This window comes from Protomyctophum bolini, assembly GCF_963924005.1.
Source record: "Protomyctophum bolini genome assembly, chromosome: 7".
In the NCBI taxonomy this organism is placed as follows: domain Eukaryota; kingdom Metazoa; phylum Chordata; class Actinopteri; order Myctophiformes; family Myctophidae; genus Protomyctophum; species Protomyctophum bolini.
In genome coordinates this window covers 15,699,610-15,720,490 of record NC_137868.1, presented here as the reverse complement: position 1 = coordinate 15,720,490, position 20,881 = coordinate 15,699,610, and the positions used below count along the sequence as shown (strand labels likewise).

Here is a 20,881-nt window from a genome sequence, read left to right as displayed (position 1 = left end):
TGCTGTGCTTAACTGACCAGCCAACTGGCCGGACCTGAACCTAGGTTGTATTGTCATCCACGCCTTTATCTCATCAAGGCTCGATTATTGTAATGCGCTATATGTAGGCATGGACCAGTCTGCCCTCAGACGTCTGCAGCTTGTGCAAAATGCCGCCGCTCGCCTCCTCACTGGTACGAGGCGTGATCATATTGTCGCCTTGCCTCACGTCCACTGGCTACCCGTTAAATTCAGAATTTATTTTAAGATTGTATTATTTGTTTTTAAAGCCCTAAATGGTTTGGCCCCCCTGTATTTATCGGCCCTCATGGACCCATATACCCCAGGGCCCTGAGGTCAGCTGACCAGCTGCTCCTGACTGTGCCCAATTCCAATTACAGGTCCAGAGTGCTTTTTCAGTAGCCGGCCCCAAACTCTGGAACTGTCTGCCCCTACATATTATATACCTTTAAGTCTTTACTTAAAACCCATCTCTTCTCCCTGGCTTTCAATGATGTTTGACCTAATTAACCTGTGTAATACGTGTTGCTTTGATGTTGTTTTACTATGCTATTTGTGTTGAGTGTATGCTTGTTTTATGACCATGTACAGCACTTTGGTTGACCTTCTGGTCTTTGTAAATGTGCTCTAGCTAGAAATAAAGTTTGATTTGATTTGATTTGATTGTCAAGAGGAAGGTGTGAGACATAAGACTCAGCAATACAAATGCCACGGGCCACGGCTGTTACCAAAGCAAAGCTTCCATAACAACTCAACAGTGCCACAGGCACCGATCCAAGCCACACACCCCATTGATTAAATAATTTGTTAAAATAAAATAGCCCAGACCAAGTATTGACTGCATACATTAATATACTTGATGGTCGACATTTCTGGATTTAAAAAACTTCTTTTGTAGTGGTCTCATCATGTAATATTCTATACTGATATCTAATATTCTAGATAGGATTTTTTGACCAACTGACCAGACTAGGCATTTGTTATAGGTGGTTATGTGACACATCTACAAAAATAGACTAGGCTACTGTAAACGGCTCTATATACCGGTACTTCTTTCTAGTTGAAATAATAGGGGACCCCCACCCCTTCAAGAACCCCTGCGGGTCCCTGGAATCCCAATTTGACAACCACTGCTTTGAGTGAGTCGCCCATATTGCCTTTGACGACTGATTGATAAACAGGCTCCACCTGTGCACTACAAAAAAGGGTTAAAAAAAAACCCCACAGTAGCCTACTAGAGCAGCCAGGCAGGAGAAGTGGACAATAAACTCATGGCTTCTATCTCAGGTACCAAGACACAAATGCTTTGTGCATTCATTTGCTGCAATGCCATTGTCTTATTTTTTGTTTAAATCTTCAGATGATAAACAAGGCACACAGGCTGATCAAAAAGCTGAAGAAGATGGCTCAACATCAACAACAAAGGTCACCAGTTACAAAGTCCATACAATTGTCCACATTGATCAATACGTTATTGCATATTTATCACATTCCACCTGTAATTTTGCACACCTGAGTGACCCATTATGTTTTGTCCAACACAGCTCTTGGAAGACATGGAGAGCCAATTGCAAAACCTGGAGGACAAGCGGAAATTATGTGACAGAGTCTTGAAGGATTGCTACGCTCTGCAGAGCATTCTGGTGGTGAGTTTGTCCAACCTGCACCTTTCTTTAAAACTGGGGGCGCAACAGTTAATTGAACTAATTTATTTAATGGATTATGAAAAAATATTCATAATTAAATAAATTATTTTTTGGGCATGTCATTGTAGGCTATTTTTGCACGACAACATTGCTCTCCCTCATATATATATTTGAGTGGTGATTTGAAGTAACAGCTATGCCTATATCCCAACCTATGTCCCTATGTTTAGAGTACCAATAGGGGGTGCTGTTGCACCACTCGCTTCAGACTGGTCTGATTCTTTTTTTTCTTTTTGTTTTACAGAAGAAAGGCCTACAGGATGGGGCGAGTCCAACTCAGGAGTGACCTGAAATGAACTTTTCAAATAATGCCAATATTACTTAAATTTAATTAATCGCCATTCCTCAGTTTTGTTTTCCTATTAAAAGAACACTGTGACATGGATACGTTTTTTATTTTATTAGTATTATATTGCTCTCAATTCAAAAAGTTATTTATCATAATACAACATTACTTTATACAAAACAAGCATAAGCAAACTTTCACATTATACATTCTTTTGAAAAAATACAAGTCCTTTACAATTCCTCACTCTTTGGGTGTTAAGACATTGATTTGGAAGCATCTTGTTTATACATTTTTTCTCCTTGCTAAAATTACCCATAGCCTACTGGGGTAATGTTTTACTGGAAATGGGAGATGTTTCTTCTCCGATGTACATATTTCCAGAATTATTAATTTTGACCCGTCTTCTTGAAACATTCTGCTTCCAAACAAATGCCACCATCAGTTTTCTTTGCTCATGGAACATGGTTTCCTGTATACTTCCAAGAAAGACAAATTGAAGGCTCCAATACAAAACAAAAAATGTGTCTGCTTATAATTACAACAAATTGTCAGCTTTCTGTCATAACCCATGAAGGCAAAACCAGTGTTTGATTTAGAGAAATTCAACTTAAAATGGGTAAGATAAGTTTACTTTGAGTCAATTATTACGCAACAATCGTCTTAACTCATTGTAAAAATGCACACATTAACCGTGGTGTACGTATTTTGGGCAACCTCAAGTCGCAACCCTCCCAAATCCTTGTTACAATTTTCTTCCTTAGCAAACTGAGCTTCTCAGCTATTTTTGCTATCCCTAACATGACGAAGTACACATATAGAAGTGGTTAAGGATTTTGCTGTGCATCAATTTTGATACTGTAAAATAAGTTGACTATACACATAACAGTATGAGACCAACTGAAAACCTTTAACCCATAATGTAAAAATGCTTACATTTGACAAAATAATTCTTAAAACAGAATCATTCACTTACCAAGTTCTCATTTCCAAGCAAATCCAGTTGGTTTAAAACCAGTTATCTCACAGAGGCAAAACATTAAAAAAGGATAAGTCGTGGTTCAATAGTCATGAGAAAGCACTTGATAAAAAATAAACAATGCCCAGATTAACTCTACTCCACCTGATCTATCAAATGCCATTCATTGAATTCAAACATGTTTACCGGCATCTATATTCATGATTGGGGAAACTTTCTTGTGACAGACTGGCAAACTGTGTGGGAAAATTACATTTACAAGTTGTATTTAGTTTTTGAACATTTTGTGGTGGAGTTTGACGTTTACAGGTCATTAAATGCTAGTCAAAAATTGCATAGTTCTTTTCCTCAGTATGCATGAGTTGATGAGCATAACGGCAGTAAGAGTGCTTCATGGTAACAATTAAACTGAATATCAGTCTGAAAGAAAACAAATTGCATGGGGATTTAACTATATTTAACTGTAATCAACCAAGTGCCAAGAGTTATTTTGTGTGGCATATAGCAATTATCAGAAGTAATGACTGATAACAGCCTTGATGCATACAAGGGAAAAGCTCTGCTCATGTGTACTCCTGCACACTGAAACAAAAGCACATCCAGTTGATGGATGCTAGACATAACTCCAGAGTATTAACATGTATCAATTTACCTTTGATACAGCAGATCATGATTGGTGAAATGTATTAGTCTGCCTGCAGCTGTCAGCTATATGACAAATCAGTCATATACCTCTTGATACATATGAATAGTATTCCAAAACATATGATATGAACATATGATAGCTGAGTGGGGGGAAAAAATGCTCTAGGCAAATCTACACTTGTTTCTTGCCAATATCTCAGTGGATTTTCCACTATGGCATTGACTGAGGCTAAATTAATGATTGAGCATAGGGGTATACAGTATATGAATGGCAAGTCTGAGGCAGACTGTAAAGGCAAGGAGGTTTGTAAAACAGAGTTAACACGGTGTAAGGCCAAATTGCTCTACATGTCAAATATAGGGCATTATGCCTTATCTTTTATATCATTGCATTGTGTCCCATGTGATATAATTTTATATTCTTTCAATAGGAGGCTATGTGTTGTGTACTATTAATATACAGTACTGACTGTACAGAATCCCATAGGCTTGCAGAGCATTTCAACTAACCATGGCAAAAACATCTCTTCTGCATAAAATGTGACTGCCTGCTTAGGGGGAATAATGCAAGGGAAAGAGGGTATTCTTACATCAGCCTCCACCTCTGAGACGCAATTCAAAACATTCTATACAAAAATACAAATTCTAAAACAATCTACATGTTTTTTTAAAAGATGCTCACACTACTAAATGTACTGTATTTACACTGTCATTGGGACACCGTACCCCCCCAGTTTAAACGCCTTTATAGCAGTCGTACACAAAGTCTGTAGTGGTGCCACAGCTAAACTGACAAGTCGTCAGGTTCCTTACTAAACAAGTTATTGTGCAATAAGCAGGGAAGAGTGCAGCAAAAAGTAGGGCTACTGCTAAGGGGGCGTCAGACTGGTGAGAATGTGCATGTTGAATGAGTAACTAAATCAAGGGAAAGAAAATCATTTGACTTAATGCATCCCTGAGTGGGTTTATCATTCTAAGAAAAAAAAAAAACATGGTGTTGACAGCAATTGTATACACAGCAAGATCCTGAGTGTTGATTTACTTTAATGGGTCCATTTTTACAGTTTCAATTAATTAACACTCACGATTTTGCTGTGTAAAGAGTCAATTTTGGCCGTGTCTCAAGCAGGACCCAGAGAGCTGGCTACCTGCTATACTGTGAAATCTAGGTGCCTTGTTTCTTCATATGAAACTTGCTTTTAGCAACAATACCTATCAGGCTTCTAGGAGGAAAATAAATCAGTAACATTACACAGAAAGCACAATTAAAAACAAAACAAGGTAAGAAATGTAATTTGAATAAATTAATAACTAACGATTTTGTTCCTGCTATTTTTAGGTCATTGAAACAGCATAAAAGGATAAAGAATTTGAATAAATTAACATGTACAAATTAAATATTAGTTTAAGTTATAGGCAACTTATAGATGTACTACCTTAATTTAAAAAAGGCAAGCAGATTCGCACAGGTTCTTTTCTGCTTATATGAACATACACGCAAAGAAATGAAACAGCACAAACACTAAGAAATCACATTTTCTGGAGTAAGTCTTCCTAGAAAAACAAAATACTGAGGAAATTACTTCATATATTGGCATTGAATGGAGGACATTCAAGGGAATGGACAGAACTGTTCTTGATATAACCATACAAATTAATTTTGCATACAGTGCATTCTGGTCAGTTGCATACCAGCTTTAAGCATTTGATAGGACCCTTAGTACAGTACAAGGATAAACAGACTCAAGTTTTCCTTTTGTTTCTTTGCTCATGTACAGTATGAGCTTCAAGCCAGGTCAAAATGGAATCTTCCTCAAATTTCAGTGCTTCCATCAATGCCAAAGTCAATTCAGAATACACCAGTGGAATTGTGTATAGCTTGTAGCCTTGCTGTCGCAGGAATGCATTACCAGTTGCCATCTCTCCTGTGTCAGTTAGTATTAAGTTAAGCTAATCCTCATAGGCAATATGCTATGGAAGCTAAAAGCCAAAAACTTAAATTGGAATCAAGGAGTGAATGGATTTATATCATATTTTCTACTCAATGTCAGACGGAACAGAATGCACTGCAGAGGGTGACCAATGCACCAAGTAAACACAGCAGAGGGCATTGACAGACAGAACAACTCAAGATGAGTGGATTAGAGGCCTGTGGCGGAGCGTAGGGTTGGGAACCTTTAGGATTGTAACGATACTTAAACAAATGTAATTATTGTAACATTTTTGTTGTTTGAAGAGCTTTTGGCTGCTCTACCTTTTACTTTTGAAATATAAACATACACATCTGTGTAAAAGAGAAAAAATGTTAAACTCTAGTCTGACTTTTATGCTGTTTGAGTTAATCTATCAAGTTAACACTTCCATTTGAAATAAAATGAGCATGGTTGGAGTTTTTGTGGACTACATTCTATATATAGAAAACATATAATGTGACATTAATGTTCAGTTAGATTAATAAACGATTCATTTAGAGCTACTAGGCTGCTGGAGGAGGACTGCAGCTGCCCTGTGCTGCTCGTATAGTCATGACACAGTGCATCAAGAGCTGTTTAATCGGCCTGATTTATATATTGAATTTGTTAAAGACAACTGTGTCTCCCGCAAAAGTCACCAATCTACGAACATGTAGTGTTGCATGTCATGCGCTTGTCTTCACCCTGCTTAACTGAAGTTTTAACTTTAGATTTTTTTTTCTGTTCAACACTCGCTCTGAGATTTGAGTGCATTTTGCACTTCCCCTCTCACTGCAGGTGACCTTGAGTTGAGCTTGAGTCACTTACCCACAGCTAGATAGGCGCTAGTATTCATACTTTTAAAGAGCAGCGGAAAATTTGGGAATCGTCAGCGGGGACTGTTAATGTAAATGTGGTGGGGTGGTTCTGGTTCTGGTTCCTCAAAAGAACCGTTTCCGGTTCCCAACCCTAGCGAAGCGTGGGCGCAACAGACACAAGACAAGCAGACGAAGGGTGGGATGCCTGATGGCCCTGAGCAGGTGTCTCCCGTCAAGGGTTGACAGTGCCGTCTGTGACCATGCTGAAGTTGTCTGCGACGAGCAGCAGAGCCTCTATGTTGGCGGCCGTCTCAGGGCTTTGCAGGGAGAGGAAGTCAGACACGTCCATGTTGGATAATCCATCACATGGAGGGGGAGGGTTGGCAGCGGCACCTCCGATCTCCACCGGATAAGTCTGAGTTGACGAGTTAGAAGAGGATGTGGGGGGCATTCCCAGTCCTACCACCTCACCCACTTTGGAGGAAGACGTGGGGAGGCAGTTCGAGGGCGACGAGGGGTCCACAGGGTGCTGTGGGGTTTCGGGGGTCGGCAAGGGTGGAGGAGGAGGGTCTGGAGGTTGTTGTTGCTGCTGCTGTTGCACTACCACTGGAGCCGTAGAGGCGGAGCTCTTTGAGCTCTTGTCCTTAGCGGAGTCCCTGCAGGCACAGTGACACTGGCAGGACTCCTCCTGTTTTATGATGATTACCGGTAAACTGAGACCGATCTGCTGCACTGAGCTTCCTGGGAATGCAGTTTGTCATAATTCCAAAAGACGAAGATGAAAATGTGTTAGTTAAAAAAAAAAGCATAAGATGAAGCCAGTCATTCAGACTCTAGTTCAAATACAATACATTGACACTGCTTCATTAAGACTACTGGATATCCATGCGACTGCAACAGGGTTTGAATAATAGCAATAGTCCAACTTGTATTACTCGCCACAATACAAATATAATAATGCAAGTCACACAGTGACTGTGGTGAAAAGTGAACTGTCGGATCTGTTTCTTTTCATAATTTAATAATGGTGCGTGTACGGACAGGAATTTAACGACTCAAACCCCTAGGTATAAATCTGGGCCACTGAAACCAATCCAAGTAAAGCTAAGTACTACCCTCAGTCAGTCAGGATGAATTTACAATTTAACAACCTTTTGGACATCAGAACGATTCATCTTACCTGAAGTTCCTCCCACTGGTATGGCCGTGGTGAAGAAAACCTTCTCTACTTTTGGAGCTCCTTTATGCGACTGTGAACAGACATTTAATAAACTGGGTCACCACAGTCACAGAAACCAAACCCCATAAACCCTCAAATGTAAGGGCTGTTCACACCAAGCACGATAACGGATTCCAAGGGTTGACCGATTGCATCCCAGATGTCCTTCTGGTGGATTTTAATTGACTGTCAGTGTTTCTATTGTTCATCAAATCGCTCTCAAAGTGATCCAAATGATATCGTTCACCAGCGTCGTTGTCGTTACAGTTGTGGTGTAGACTTAAAATGACATAGTTATCATTCTTGGTGTGAACGGCACTTTAGTCAACTCTGATTAGGACAAATACAGTCTATTGTTAATTTTCTGCATTTCTAGCAACCCATAAACCGTAACCCCTTAAACCCGATTATTTGTAGACCGGAGTCCCGAGAGGTCTATCCTTGGCCCATTTCTTTTTTGCTCTACAACAAATATCTTAGCCGAAAATAGCCAATCTACAAGGTACCTGTACATCTGCTATTTTCACAGAATGTTCTGCTATTATGATATGCCCAGAATAGGATAGGGTCCATGTGGTTAAGGGTCAGAACCGAAGCACTACTCACCACCTGATCAGGGTTCAGCTGGCTGTTGGCGGCACTGCTGAGGATCCATTGCAGGTTCTGGTCAGACATAACCAGGCTGGGCTGCAGCAGGTTCTGTGTGGGTGCAGCAATGGTAATGGTGGCGGGAGTGGGAGTCAGACCCGGGGCAGGGGCAGGGTTGGTGGCCAAAGGCACAGGGTGAGCCACAGCAGGCAGAGTATCCGTGGATGTGGCTACAACAGCAGTAACAGCAGCAGTGCCTGGCACCGCGCTTACCGGCCCCTCAGGAGCGGAGACGACAGGGGACGTGAGAGGGGCAGTCTGAGTGGTGCCTGGCTGCAGGAACGTGGGCGTCAATGCCACGTAATGTTGCTGGGGGGTAGCCTGGGTTGGGGCCTGGACTGATGGCTGGTCAGGCAAATCTGGTGTTGTCTGAGAGCTGGCTAGGGCTGTAATGGGTACAAAGGCGGCTGGAGCCTGGGTGGCGGTAACTGCTTTGCTGTTGACGGCAGTAGTGGTGGAGGTCTGAGAAGCTGAGGAGGTCTGGCTGTGTTGGGATGCAGCTTCCAAGACTGGGGCGGTGTGGGGACAACAGGTCGAGGAGGTTGAAGGAGTGAGGGAGAAGGAGAAGGAGAGTGCTGAGCCATTGGTCACTGCATTGGTGGTCTCCAGGCTGAAGTGTTCAATGAGGCTCTCTGGTGGAGGAGAACAAGCTGCTGTCAGCAGGGAAACATCATATTCCATCTCTCAACTCAATATAACAGGGTTTTAAATCACTTGCCATTGTGAGGACCATCGTCTTGACTGACGCTGTTTTCTGGACTCTGGAACATAAGCTCAAAGATCTTCACAGGGGTCACATTGTTCAGGTCCAAATTCTGAGCCTGGAATACAATTATTGTAACACAACAAAACCTTAGTAGCTTCAGCTTGATCATCAGAAACTAAAATAAACATCTACAAACAGGTCACAAGAACAGGGATGCTAGCTCTTCCATCGCCACTATGGGGCGCAAAAAAGTTTTTTTTTTGTAAAAATAATAAAAAAAAAATATATATATATATATTTATTTTCTTTGCCCAACGTTATACACGTCTTAAAAAGGCGATAAAGACGATGTTGGCGCTACGGGAGTTGCTAAAAAAGCAGTTAATTAAGTCGTTGGCAGACATTGAGCTAGTGTTCAAGTGGGGGTTGTGTCCACCAAGGTGTTTTCTTCCCCTGAGCACAGCATATGTTTTGAATAGTTTTCAATGGGAGCGCCACGTATTTACACTATGCTGGAAATGCCAGAAGCGTGACGAGGTACTGAGCATCAAATCTGTGCTGCACATTCATGTCGCAGATCTCCAGGTGTGAAATGTGTTTTTTCTGCGATGCATTGTACAATGTATTTTTTGTTTCTATTTCATTTAAATGTTTCTTGCTGTTTTTATTTATGTTATACATAAAGTACTTTCTGAGTTCTGTCCTATACAAATACATGTACATATGTTATTACATATTATATGTAAATGTACTTACTAAACATTTTTCACTAATGATTGAATATATCAGATCTACAAGCTGACAATCAGTTGTGAGATCTGAGATCTTAGATTTGGATGTTTCTGAAACATGATGAAAAGGGCTCACAATGTGTTGCGTTAGTGAGCTTTGCAGAATGTTTGCCCTAGAATAGGGATGCTAGGATTCATATGGTTAGTGGTTGGCTGTCAAGCTTCTACAAATAAATTCAGAAATCCTGCTCAAATATCAATTTGACAGCCATAAGACTTACATTATGGATGCTCTCTCGGAGCTCAGAGTCAGTGGAGATGAGGCTCAAGTCACTGAGGCACAGTGAGTGATTTGCGTCCTGTAATGAAAAACAAATGGGCCCAAATTAGTCGAGCCACATCTTTACAGACAATAGAAATCGAGAAGCACAATTCTCAGCTGATCAGAAATAAGCAAATCAGAAATACGCAACATAAATTCCCCATATTTAATAGTGGGCTGGCCCTTTGTTTCTCTAGTTTAGTATCCCACGAGCATAGGGCATAAAAAACAAAATCCATTTCTATAGCCTGTAGAGGCCTCTAAACCCCAGGTGCAGTTGAGCTGTTACTGTATGCAAAACACAGGGTCTGTGAAGATAACAATCAGGCGGACAAATCTTCTGGTGAGTTGTGCGGGTGCTGTGACTCACTTCAGACAACGGAGTGGTGAGGTGGACAGTAAGGCCCTTGTCATGGCCTCGGATGTGACTCTTCAGACTGTACTGGCTACTGAAATGCTTCTCACAACCATCACTTGGGCAGTTGAACGGCTTCTCACCTATGGGGAGTGAGTGAGTGAGTGAGTGAGTGAGAGAGAGAGAGAGAGAGAGAGAGAGAGAGAGAGAGAGACAGACAATCAGTCGGAGAGAGCGGGTGAAGGGTTAAGGCTCACCTTGAATCTGAGGCACAAAACCTCAGTCAATGTAGCCTACACTTTTGAACAAACTCAAAATCTCGGGCTAAAAAAAAAAAGAAAATCGAGGTATCGAAATGTATTTCATGTGAAAATAAAATGGATACATAGGATGTCAACCAGTTTTGTGTCCAATTACTTTAATGGGGAGAGAAATACACCATTAACATACCTGTGTGTGTCCTTACATGCGTTTTTAGATGATGGCTAGCAGCAAAAGCTTTGCCACAGCCATCATGGTCACACCTGGGGGTGTAAAACACCAATAGCATAAGAGACATGTAATCCGCAATGCAAGCAGAGAGACATTTCTACAGTTGTTATAATAGCATTATTAGATTTGGAAACATCCTAAAATGCTGGATGGAGTATTGGTGAGTATGCAAGTCTATGCACCGATACGATATCATGTAGTTAAGTTCATCATGTGACGAAAGCTCATTTATGGCATACAGTTAAACAACGTGTGGTGCTAGTGGAGGGGTGGGATGTTGGCACTATAATACATTTTAATTGAACAAACAAAGTTTTTGTTTTAACCAAATAATATATCACTTACTTTATATTTAACATACTTAACCATACAAATTGGTCAAAATATAAATGTATTTACACACAACAAACAACTTTGAATTAACTTGCGAATTAATCAATATATAGAAGAAGCCTATGGTGCTTTAGATGACAGACGTCAATATGTATCACCATAGCCTAGCAATATTAATTGTCCTAAATGGAATAGAATAGACTAATAGAGTAATAAAGTAATGAAACTGGTCCTTCACTCTACAACAGATGCACTCCTCTCCCTAGTGAGATATTAAAGACTCAGCATGAGCTTGGCATTGCTCACCGGAATGGCTTCTCTCCAGTGTGAGTGCGAATGTGCTTCCTCAGGTCGCTGAGGGTGGTAAAGTACTTGGTGCATCCCTCCGATTCACAGTTGAACGTCTTGCCTGTGTGAAGCCTCTGGTGTGCTTTCAGTCTGTGGGGAGAGCAAGTCGGCTTCGTTAACCCACAGAGGGGAAGACGTACAGAGAGAAAACCCCCTAAGAAGACTTCAGTTCGTTTTTTCAATTAAATACGTTATTTTTTATATAATCTTTCACCGATATAGGGTTAGGGTTACAATAATCTTTCCACATATGGAAGGAGGAGTTGCGTACACAAAAAGACCCACGACTTTCGTTCCAAAATGTGGTGCACTTGGACAGGAGAGGAAAGCACTGTAGCATCGGTTGGCTGGCATTAGAAATCAGGGAGCCAATGACAAAGGCACTGCTCTATCAAGCTCCAGGCAGGATGTCGTAGCAACTGAACCAATACTGACTCCCCAGGGACAATGCTACAGTTCACCTCACATCACCTCTGCTTGTGATGGCAGACATAAAATGACTCAATAGCACAAACTAAGAACAAGTTGACAACTAACTGGTTACATTAAGGAAGCAATTGAATGGTTATTATTTATAATAAAATAGGTATTAGTTTTCGCATTTTGTGGTAAACACTGACAGCTCCCATGAGAATAGTGGCGAAGACAAATAATAAACCAAGCACATGATTCAGGACAAGCTGCAACCAGCTCAATCAAACAGTGTCTTATACTTTTAAGATCCGTATGCTTGCAGACCTTAAACTACACATGCTTATCAGATCACATCTTATTAAAAAAAGACATAATCTACATTCATGGGCAGACATGGGACATTTGACAGCACGTCAGAAGTAATTTAAATGACATACAGCATATTTGGAAATGGCTCATTCTCTTACATAACACTTGACTGAACAACAACCATTTGCTGCGTCAGCGCAGATCTAAAATAAATGTTTTTCATGAATCTCAATGTGCACAATATAAAATCACACCCGTGTGAACCGAGTGGTGCAACTCCCCTCCCCCCCCCCCCCCTCCTCTCTCTCTCTCTCTCTCTCTCTCTCATTAGCAGGCAAGTGTTCTCTCTGTTTCTGCATGGCACAACAGCGCCCCTACTGGTACTCATACATAGGTGAACACATACATACGTAGGTGAACACATAGATAGGTGAACACATAGGTGTACACGGACATTGCTGGTTGTAGGAGTGGGAAACAAAGGAAACATAGGAAGTGATTCATTGGATTGGAGAGCCGCCCTCAACTGTGCTCTTGCAATTTGCCTTCTAATGTGCCCATGTGTGTGTGTATCTATCTATAGTTTCATGATTACTGTGATGTGCTGCTTGCCCCTTTCTTCTTGTTGAGTGGTGCAACCACTCCTTTGTCCCTTATGTGAAAACTTAAGAATTCAATAAAGAAATCTTATCACACTCCACAATATAAAGAGGAAACCTAACCTGTAGAGCGTGTTGAAGGCCTTCTCGCAGCCATGCGAATCACACTCAAAGGGCTTCTCCTTGGTGTGAACACGCACGTGGATCTTGAGGCTGTACGAGGTGAGGAAGGCCTTACCACAGCCCTGCTGGTTGCACACAAACGTGTACTCGCCCCTGTGAGTCTTCTGGTGCGTCCGCAGATTGCCAGCCGTGCTGTACGTCCGCGTGCACCCCTCAAACATGCACTGGTAACGCTTCACCTGAGAGAAAGGAAGTTAAGAAACACAAAAGAAGAGGAAGATGTACAGTATGAAGTGAGTGACTAACAATGGTGTTGTATGTTCCAACAAACAAAAAAGCTGCTAGCATCATGTAATGCTGCCATTTGAGGACGAGACATTCAGTTTCAGGATTGTTACATGCATGTACAGTATAAAAGGGCATCGTTGTGAGGCTCTTCAGAGTGGGTTAGCCACATATATCCAACATCACGCCAAGCATTGTATGCAGAACTTCACAAATCCTGGAAGATGAGGGAGAACGTACATCCTGATTTAGCTAATTAATAAGGGGGCCTGGCAACATGTGGAAGCCACAACCACTGAGTCAGTGTGACCTTTCGTGGAGGAACAAACTCGGTGACTCACCACCTGTCAGCACATGGAGCAGTGACAGCAGTGACTTTACCACCCCTCGCCTGTGCAAGGCATCCAGTCAATTTGGTTTCATAGTGCCCAGCTCGACTGCAGTGAGGCAGTCTCCTCCTATGTTCACATACAAAGGCCCTGAGGCCACAGGAATAAAAGCAGCCTCCTCTCTTCTCAGAAAAATGCATGCTTGCATTGTAAGAGCACAAAGCCAGGGAGGTGGAAGCTCCGGCTAGAGCTCTGTGCTGCACAAAAAAACAACCCACCAACCACTGAAAAAGCTAAATCAGAGGTTACTGACAAATTACGTACTTGACAGTAACCAATGCAAAACATGGTCTCTTGTGATGTCGTATTGTCTTGACAATGACATATATAAAGAGACGTAGCGTTGCAGAACGAGCATCTGAAACATGATTTGATGATGATTTTATCATTGTTGTGGTGGCATACTCAATGACAATAATAATAACAACAGTTTTCGGAAAAACCTATGTTGCTAGCTAATATATGTGTGTGTGCGTGCGTGTGCGTGTGTGTGTGTGTGTGTGTGTGTGTGTGTGTGAAATGACACTGATGATTGCTTTCTTGGATTGAATCGGGTAATTAAAGTTCTACTTCACCACTTTTGTAACCAGATCTTATTTTAATGACGTTTGGTACACAAAAAACCCTTTCCTGTGGGTTTTATGTGGGAAATATGAGTTTTCAGATATTTTAATATTTCAAAGTGTCTGTGATGATGACACAGACAGTGGTCTCACTTCCTTCCTGGACTACATCTAGGAGCAGAACCCGGGAGCAGTATGGGTTGGCGCCCCAGCCTGTGTCTTCCGTGAGGAAGAAGCCCAACAAACCCACGGTGAGGCCTTTAGGAGGGCCATTCAAGCCTCAAGCGGAGCCTGCGGCACCACCAAGGGCAAGGTGGAGCCTGCGGAACATTCCTGAATGAAGTGCCTGGTGCTGGGAGTCTGGTGCAACGCACAGGGCCTGACCTGGTGAGAGCAGGAGTGGACCTGGTGAGACGTAGGAGGGGCCCAGACAGGAGTCAACCCACAGAGCCTAGTCCTTCCACGCGCCAGAATGGTACCTCCCAGTCCCGGCAGAGTAGTTCAGGAGGAACGGATTGTGTGTCCCTGGTTTTTCCCTAATGGGACTGATCGAGGGTAGCTACTGGGACATAAGTCGGGACTTTATCACCCTGGCTGGGTCACCTGAGTGAGGGGTATGATGTTGGGACAACTTGGGAGACCCGAAACCCCGATGACCTTGGGATACATCACTGAGGATACGTCCCAGGTGCATCCATGTATGTATGTATTATTATTCTTTTGGAAAAATAAAATTTGAACATTCATGAAATTCGTCCCCTGTATCTCCATTTACCCTTCCATACTTGCCCCACCAGAATGCATTGCAAGCTACCGAGTTCGAACAACAGAGATTGTCAGTACTGTAAACTGAAGCATATGATTAGATTAACAGCTACCGTTAGGGTTGGAAAGGATAGTAAAATGAGGCCCATGTCAGATTTCGGAATTCCCTATTAATAACGGTGTTATTCAATAGTACACTTAGTAGACTTATTTAATACATTTTTACCCATAACACCTTGATCACATCACAGATATACAAGCAGCCCGCTTTACATGTCATGTTGTCATGCACACTATGCGGTTTTGCCCAACATGCTTTTCCAAGGCGTTTTTTAAGCAGCTGTGCCTGCTGTGACGCGTCTAGGTGCGATCTCTCCCTACAGGTTTAATATATTATACGTTAGGCTCTGTCCATAATTCATTTGTTTTTCTGCATGTTGTCTGAAAGTGTACAGATGCTAAACTATACGTATGAATAAGGTGAAATCCTGCAAGAAACTGTTGGGGCAGAAGTGATCCCCTGCTAAATGGACACAAACCCAACGGAACAGCAAAGAATAAAGAAGGTATAAGGGAGATGAAGAAAGATTCACATCACTTCCTCTACAGTCGGTAAAGAATCGCCATCACGTTGCATGGCACTGGGCATGCAATGCCCCTTGCTGCCCTGAACATATGTATGTATGTACATAAATAACCGTTCTGAGTATAAATAAAAGCCTGTAGAAACCTGTAGTTGCTGCGACAGACATTCCTTTCACTGTTAACATCTATGATGGGAAAAATGTATGGCAAGTCTTATTATTCAGGTTCACACAGAGTGAAATGAGCAGCAATGCCCCCAAGGTTAAGAACAGCTCTTATATATGAATGTGTGAATAAGGAGCATAGTCAGAGCAGCAGTACTTACTGCTCTGGAAAGTGTCCAACAGAAAATAATGTACATTTGGCATGAAGAATGAAGATATTTTCTATTTAGAGTTTAGACAGCTCAGATCTGCCTGAGAATATGCAACATATAAAATGTCAACGATTTTGCCTAGATGGGACAGCAAAGAGAAAGCATTTCAAAGCAATACAATAAAGTCTGCAGGCTGCACGTGGGTGACAATGAGGGAACAGCAGTGGATGTCTCAACAATTACTCAGTAATATTACACCTTTGGCTTTGAGTATGTCCTAGTTTTCCTTTTTCTTTTGATTCAAAGTTGGACACAACAATCCCCTTCAATAGTGAGATGCAGGTGCATCATCATGATATAACAAGGAGGACTGGATGCCATGAAATCCAACAGAGCACTAAAGCCTAATTTATACATAGTTGCATTCACTGAAAAGAGCACATCAACAATGCCATCAGTGCCACTGGCTGACAACATGGTGACAACAGGGCAACAACCAGGAACTGTACTCTAAGCTGCACAATGTTTGGCTTGGCAAGGACGTAATGAGCTACAGTAGCTACCTGTAGTTTTGGATCGGGAATCACTTGTGGCTGAGGTGACTAGCAGCAGTAGTTTGCATTTTACAAGGAAATACGCAAATCTGAGTAGTAGTACCCTCTAAAGCTGGCAACTACTGAATACAATGCAACTCTTTGATCATTATGTTGGGAGAGATTTGAGAAGATAGAGAGAGATGTCTGGCCAAGAACTAGCCATTTGATTAAACCCATCAATTAGTATTTAGTTTAGCATGAGACACACAATTATAATTAGCATTCTATTAGCATTGTGTCAATGGACAAACTTCAAGGGAAGTGATGCATAAACAATAGCAGCGGGCGTATGCAAATGAAAATTTTAGTTCATGTTCAAGTTCGCTCTTCACCTGTGCTCTCCGTTTATCGTTTACCCATAAGATCTATTTTAAATACTAAACAAACAAGATGGCTTCTTCAGTAAATGGAACTATGCCTAATTGGCAAACGATATAGTAAACTATCGAAATATCAATTTTAATTTAAATAAAAATCACACCCATGTGAAGTGAGGGGCGCTCTTATGATTGTACATCATCATGACGTAAAATAGACACTATGCCTACTATGACGTAACATTCTCCATGCATTGTCATTTGTCAATAGGAATTTAATGTTTGTGTAGGACAAAGGTTGTGAAGAACATACACTAAAAGCTGGATATAGGAATGGCTAGCCCCCCTCAAAAATCAAAGTATATCAATATGTAAACAGCAAATATCGTATCGTTTTGCAATGGAAATAATCGGTATCGAATCATTTTGCAATGCTAATAATCTATTTAATCAATACCAAGTACTTGTGCATTGTATTTTGCAATTTTAAGAAAAAAGGAAAAGATGGGTTTACCGGTAATTACTTTTCCATTCCATATATAGCAACACTTGGTCTATCGAAAAATCTGTGTATTCTCTGCGTTCATGTCAAGGCATGTGTTCATATTTGGGTTCAATATTTGCCAGAGAATCATTGCGTTTACTTTATATCCATAATAATAAATCTTTCCCTTAAAAAACCTGCACTATCCACAAGTTTCACACATACCTGTATTTAATGTATTTGCTAAATAGTTACTGTATCGATTTCAAATCATGGAATTGTATCGCATCGCCATAATGAACCAATATCGTCTATGTATCGTATCGTCAACCATGTGTATCATAGCGCTGTTAAAATGTATTGTCACACCCCTAATGCTACACTATAGTCTTACTCTTTTCATAATGTTTGGAAAACCAATATGCCTTAGAAAACCTTTGTGATACAACCTCTCACAAAAATGCATATCTATTAACAAGCTAAGCCCAGGACAAACAGTCATGTCAGGCTGGTGGCTAAAGGCCACAAGATTGAAGATAGTGGTAGTGTGGCTGGCACTTCTTTCAACCCTGTAGTGTATCACAACACAGCCAAACACATACGGTAACGGTACTGTAGAAATTAAGTTAATTCAGGCCTCACCTCTCTCTGCTTGGTCTCTGGGCACTCAGAGTGTAGGGTGAGTGTGGCCCCCTCGATGTTGCGTGGCATAGGGGTGGAGCCTGGGTTGATTATGAACTGGATCTGGTCTGCAGAGATGGTGTGGTGCACATAACCCTGTGACATGCCGTCTGGATCGGCCATGAAGCCATCGTCGTCATCTCCGTCACCCTCCCCCTCGGTCAGGAAGTTGATCCCGTCTTCATCCCCTCCGCAGTGGATGTCTTCCTCACCCTCCTCGTCCAGCCGGATGGGGTCCTGTTCGATGAGCACTGTGGTGCGGTCGTACACACGGCCGGACGACGAGGGCTCTGCGATGAGGTCGTCGTCCTCCGCGTCGTGCCCCAGCCCGTCCACCTCCACCTCAAAGTACATGGGCGCCTCCGTACGAGGGCCATTCTCGCTCATGGTCCCGGCCGCCTCTCGGGTGCAGAGGCTGGCACACTCACTCAATATCTACAGTTTAACAGTGGAGGTGCACACGATCAAGTCATAAGACAGTAACAAAACGGTTTTAAAAGTTGATCACCTGATTATATTCTCTGACTCTGATCTCTCTCATAAGATTTTGGCACAGCATGACGGCCCATTATTGAGAACTAAATAAGCCATCATGTGAGCGCATGAGCAGAAAGATGTTTGACTGGCTATTATAGTGATAACATGAAAGTAAAATGCAACAAAACTGTTATTATGATAACTTACAGCAATTCATCGAACTAGGGATCATGCACTAGATTTTAAATTAGTCCGAGATTAATTGCATGGTCATATCGATCGATACCGATCAATATCATTACAAAACAAGTTTTCAGTAGGGTTTACCACACACCTGACTTGTTAGTCATTGTGCTTCTGGGTGCAGATGCAGATTTCTAAAATACAGTGAGCACATTTCTTATTACGTGATGTATTAGGCCTACTGAATACACGATTGTGCATATTATATCAAACAACTTAAAAATAGTAAAACTTATTGCTTGTAGCTTGTATTTGTTCTACAGGTAGACCCCCTTTGAAAGCTTCCCCAGCCACTGACTGAATCTGCAATTTACAATTTAGGCATTTAGCAGACGCTCTTAATCCAGAGCGATTTACATTAAGCAAGAAAAAAAAGCATGGGAATACATCACATAAAAAGCATTTACATGAAACATGCGTAAGCTAAGAAAGTAACTATGTAAATATGTACTATGATGTGCTATGACTACATACAATGCAATTATAGTGCTGTCTACATAACATGCTATAAGTCTGTATCAAATGCTATCCAAGTCTACAGAAATGCTATCTAAGGGGGTAGGGTAAGTGCTATGGGCCATGATGGAGTCTGAAAAGGTGGGTTTTCAGACTACGGCGGAAGATTGGGAGTGATGCTGCAGTTCTGACTGCAATGGGAAGTGCATTCCACAGTTTTGGAGCCAGAAGGGAGAAGAGTTTGGGACGTGTGGAGCGTTATCCCGGCGTTTTTAGTGAGGGTACTTCCAGCTTCCCTGCGTTGGCTGATCTGAGTGCGCGGGAGGGTTTGTAGGGTTCAATCATACTTATTATTATTTTTTACAGATGAGAGAAGGGGAGAGGTGTTTTGTGCTTAAGTTGCTTTTTATGCTGATTTTGTGTTTGATAAGCCAGAGACATTTACACCCTGGTGGACTACAATAAAGAATATTATCTTCTACTCATCAACGTTATGTATAGCAAAAATCCTGCTTAAACCCTTATTTAAGAACCTGGTGATGAGCAGTAATCTTGCCGTTTGCTGACAGATGGTCCCACAACATTCATTTTGGACCCAAACGGACCCTGACCTATTTGTAACCCTGAGAGTCAGTGTTCTAAATGCCAAAAGGATACAAATTGACCCGTAATAAGGGTCCGACTCCGAGCCGAGGTTAAACTAACACCATCATATCTCTAGAACTTTCTCCTTTCATTGACAGCCAGTCACGCGACTGCATGTTGGTTGCTACTATAGCGCTGGAAACACAGTCGCTCGTCAGTTTTGCTAGTGGTACACACACAAAAACGTATTTTCACTTTAACCCAATTTAAAATAACGCAGTTTGTTTGTTTTTATTGGCCGAGCGACACTTGACTTTAATGACTTTCATTGACTCACTCATGTCAAAATTGTCAACATTAAATTATGTATCATCTACTGATAATATTCGGGTTGGGATAAATAAGTATGGTTTAGCGAAGACAATTCCATAGTATATAAATATAAATTGTAAACGTTGTATATTGAAATAGTTAATGTGCTAATAATGTTAGCATCACCCCCAGGTTAAACTAACTGCTAAGGCAAATATCAGAGGGGGAATGTCTCTGTTCTTTCGACCAAACGCCTGACGTTATAGCATGCATAGTATGATGTATTACAATGTCATTAAAGTATACATGTTGTATTCACACTGTTTGTGAACCCCCTCCTCCCCGGCCGGTCAAATGAACGTTAGCTAGCAGCTAGCTCCGTTTGACAACACTGGGCTGGCGTCTTCATAACATACACATACACATAGCTGTGCTAACCTGCTAGCCTATGATGTTAGCTGCTTTACTGTCGACGGATGAAAGCTTCATCTTCCTCTCATTGGAGCGAAATAAAGTTTCATTTGGCCAACTAACCAGGCGCGGGACGTCGCTAAAGCCGAGCAAGTGAACTGAAAGAGGATGACATTGTGATATTTACCCGTGTAGATGAATTATTCCTTATCTTTATGGTTTTGGTTGCTTAGCACTTTCTGCTTCCCATCCCCTCCCTTTGGACACCATGATATTAATCTCGCGCTAGCCAGGCCCCCTGCTAACGCGAGATTAGATTCCTGGGTCAGTGTCAGTGACGTTTGTGGGGAAATGCCCCCAAAATGAAAATACCGCTTTTGTTTATTTTATGCACAGTAAAATCCCAATTAAGTGATAATATAAAGTGCTAA

The 20,881-nt window shown here is 41.6% G+C and overlaps 1 protein-coding gene across 1 annotated transcript; it reads right to left on the bottom strand.

Annotated features, from left to right (window-relative positions):
- Window positions 1–2,091: 2,091 nt before the first annotated feature.
- Window positions 2,092–20,710, bottom strand: mtf1 (metal-regulatory transcription factor 1). The gene is made up of 11 exons (XM_080769136.1): window positions 20,638–20,710; window positions 17,928–18,401; window positions 12,986–13,224; window positions 11,499–11,630; window positions 10,818–10,891; window positions 10,383–10,510; window positions 9,972–10,049; window positions 8,968–9,074; window positions 8,212–8,881; window positions 7,567–7,636; window positions 2,092–7,127 (listed from the first exon to the last, which is right to left on the bottom strand). The coding sequence occupies exons 2-11, from the start codon at window positions 18,351–18,353 to the stop codon at window positions 6,619–6,621; spliced, it is 2,433 nt and encodes an 810-aa protein (XP_080625262.1). The 5' UTR covers window positions 18,354–18,401; window positions 20,638–20,710; the 3' UTR covers window positions 2,092–6,618.
- Between the last annotated feature and the right edge of the window lie 171 nt (window positions 20,711–20,881).

Bases quoted from the DNA above. Each gene is read 5' to 3' on its own strand.
- mtf1 (XM_080769136.1), bottom strand. From the start codon at position 18,353: ATGAGCGAGAATGGCCCTCGTACGGAGGCGCCCATGTACTTTGAGGTG. The intron at 11,631-12,985 runs GTTAGGTTTCCT...CTCTCCCCACAG, and splicing joins GCCTTCAACACGCTCTACAG to ACTGAAAGCACACCAGAGGC. The intron at 10,892-11,498 runs GTGAGCAATGCC...TTACACCCCCAG, and splicing joins ACTGGAGAGAAGCCATTCCG to GTGTGACCATGATGGCTGTG.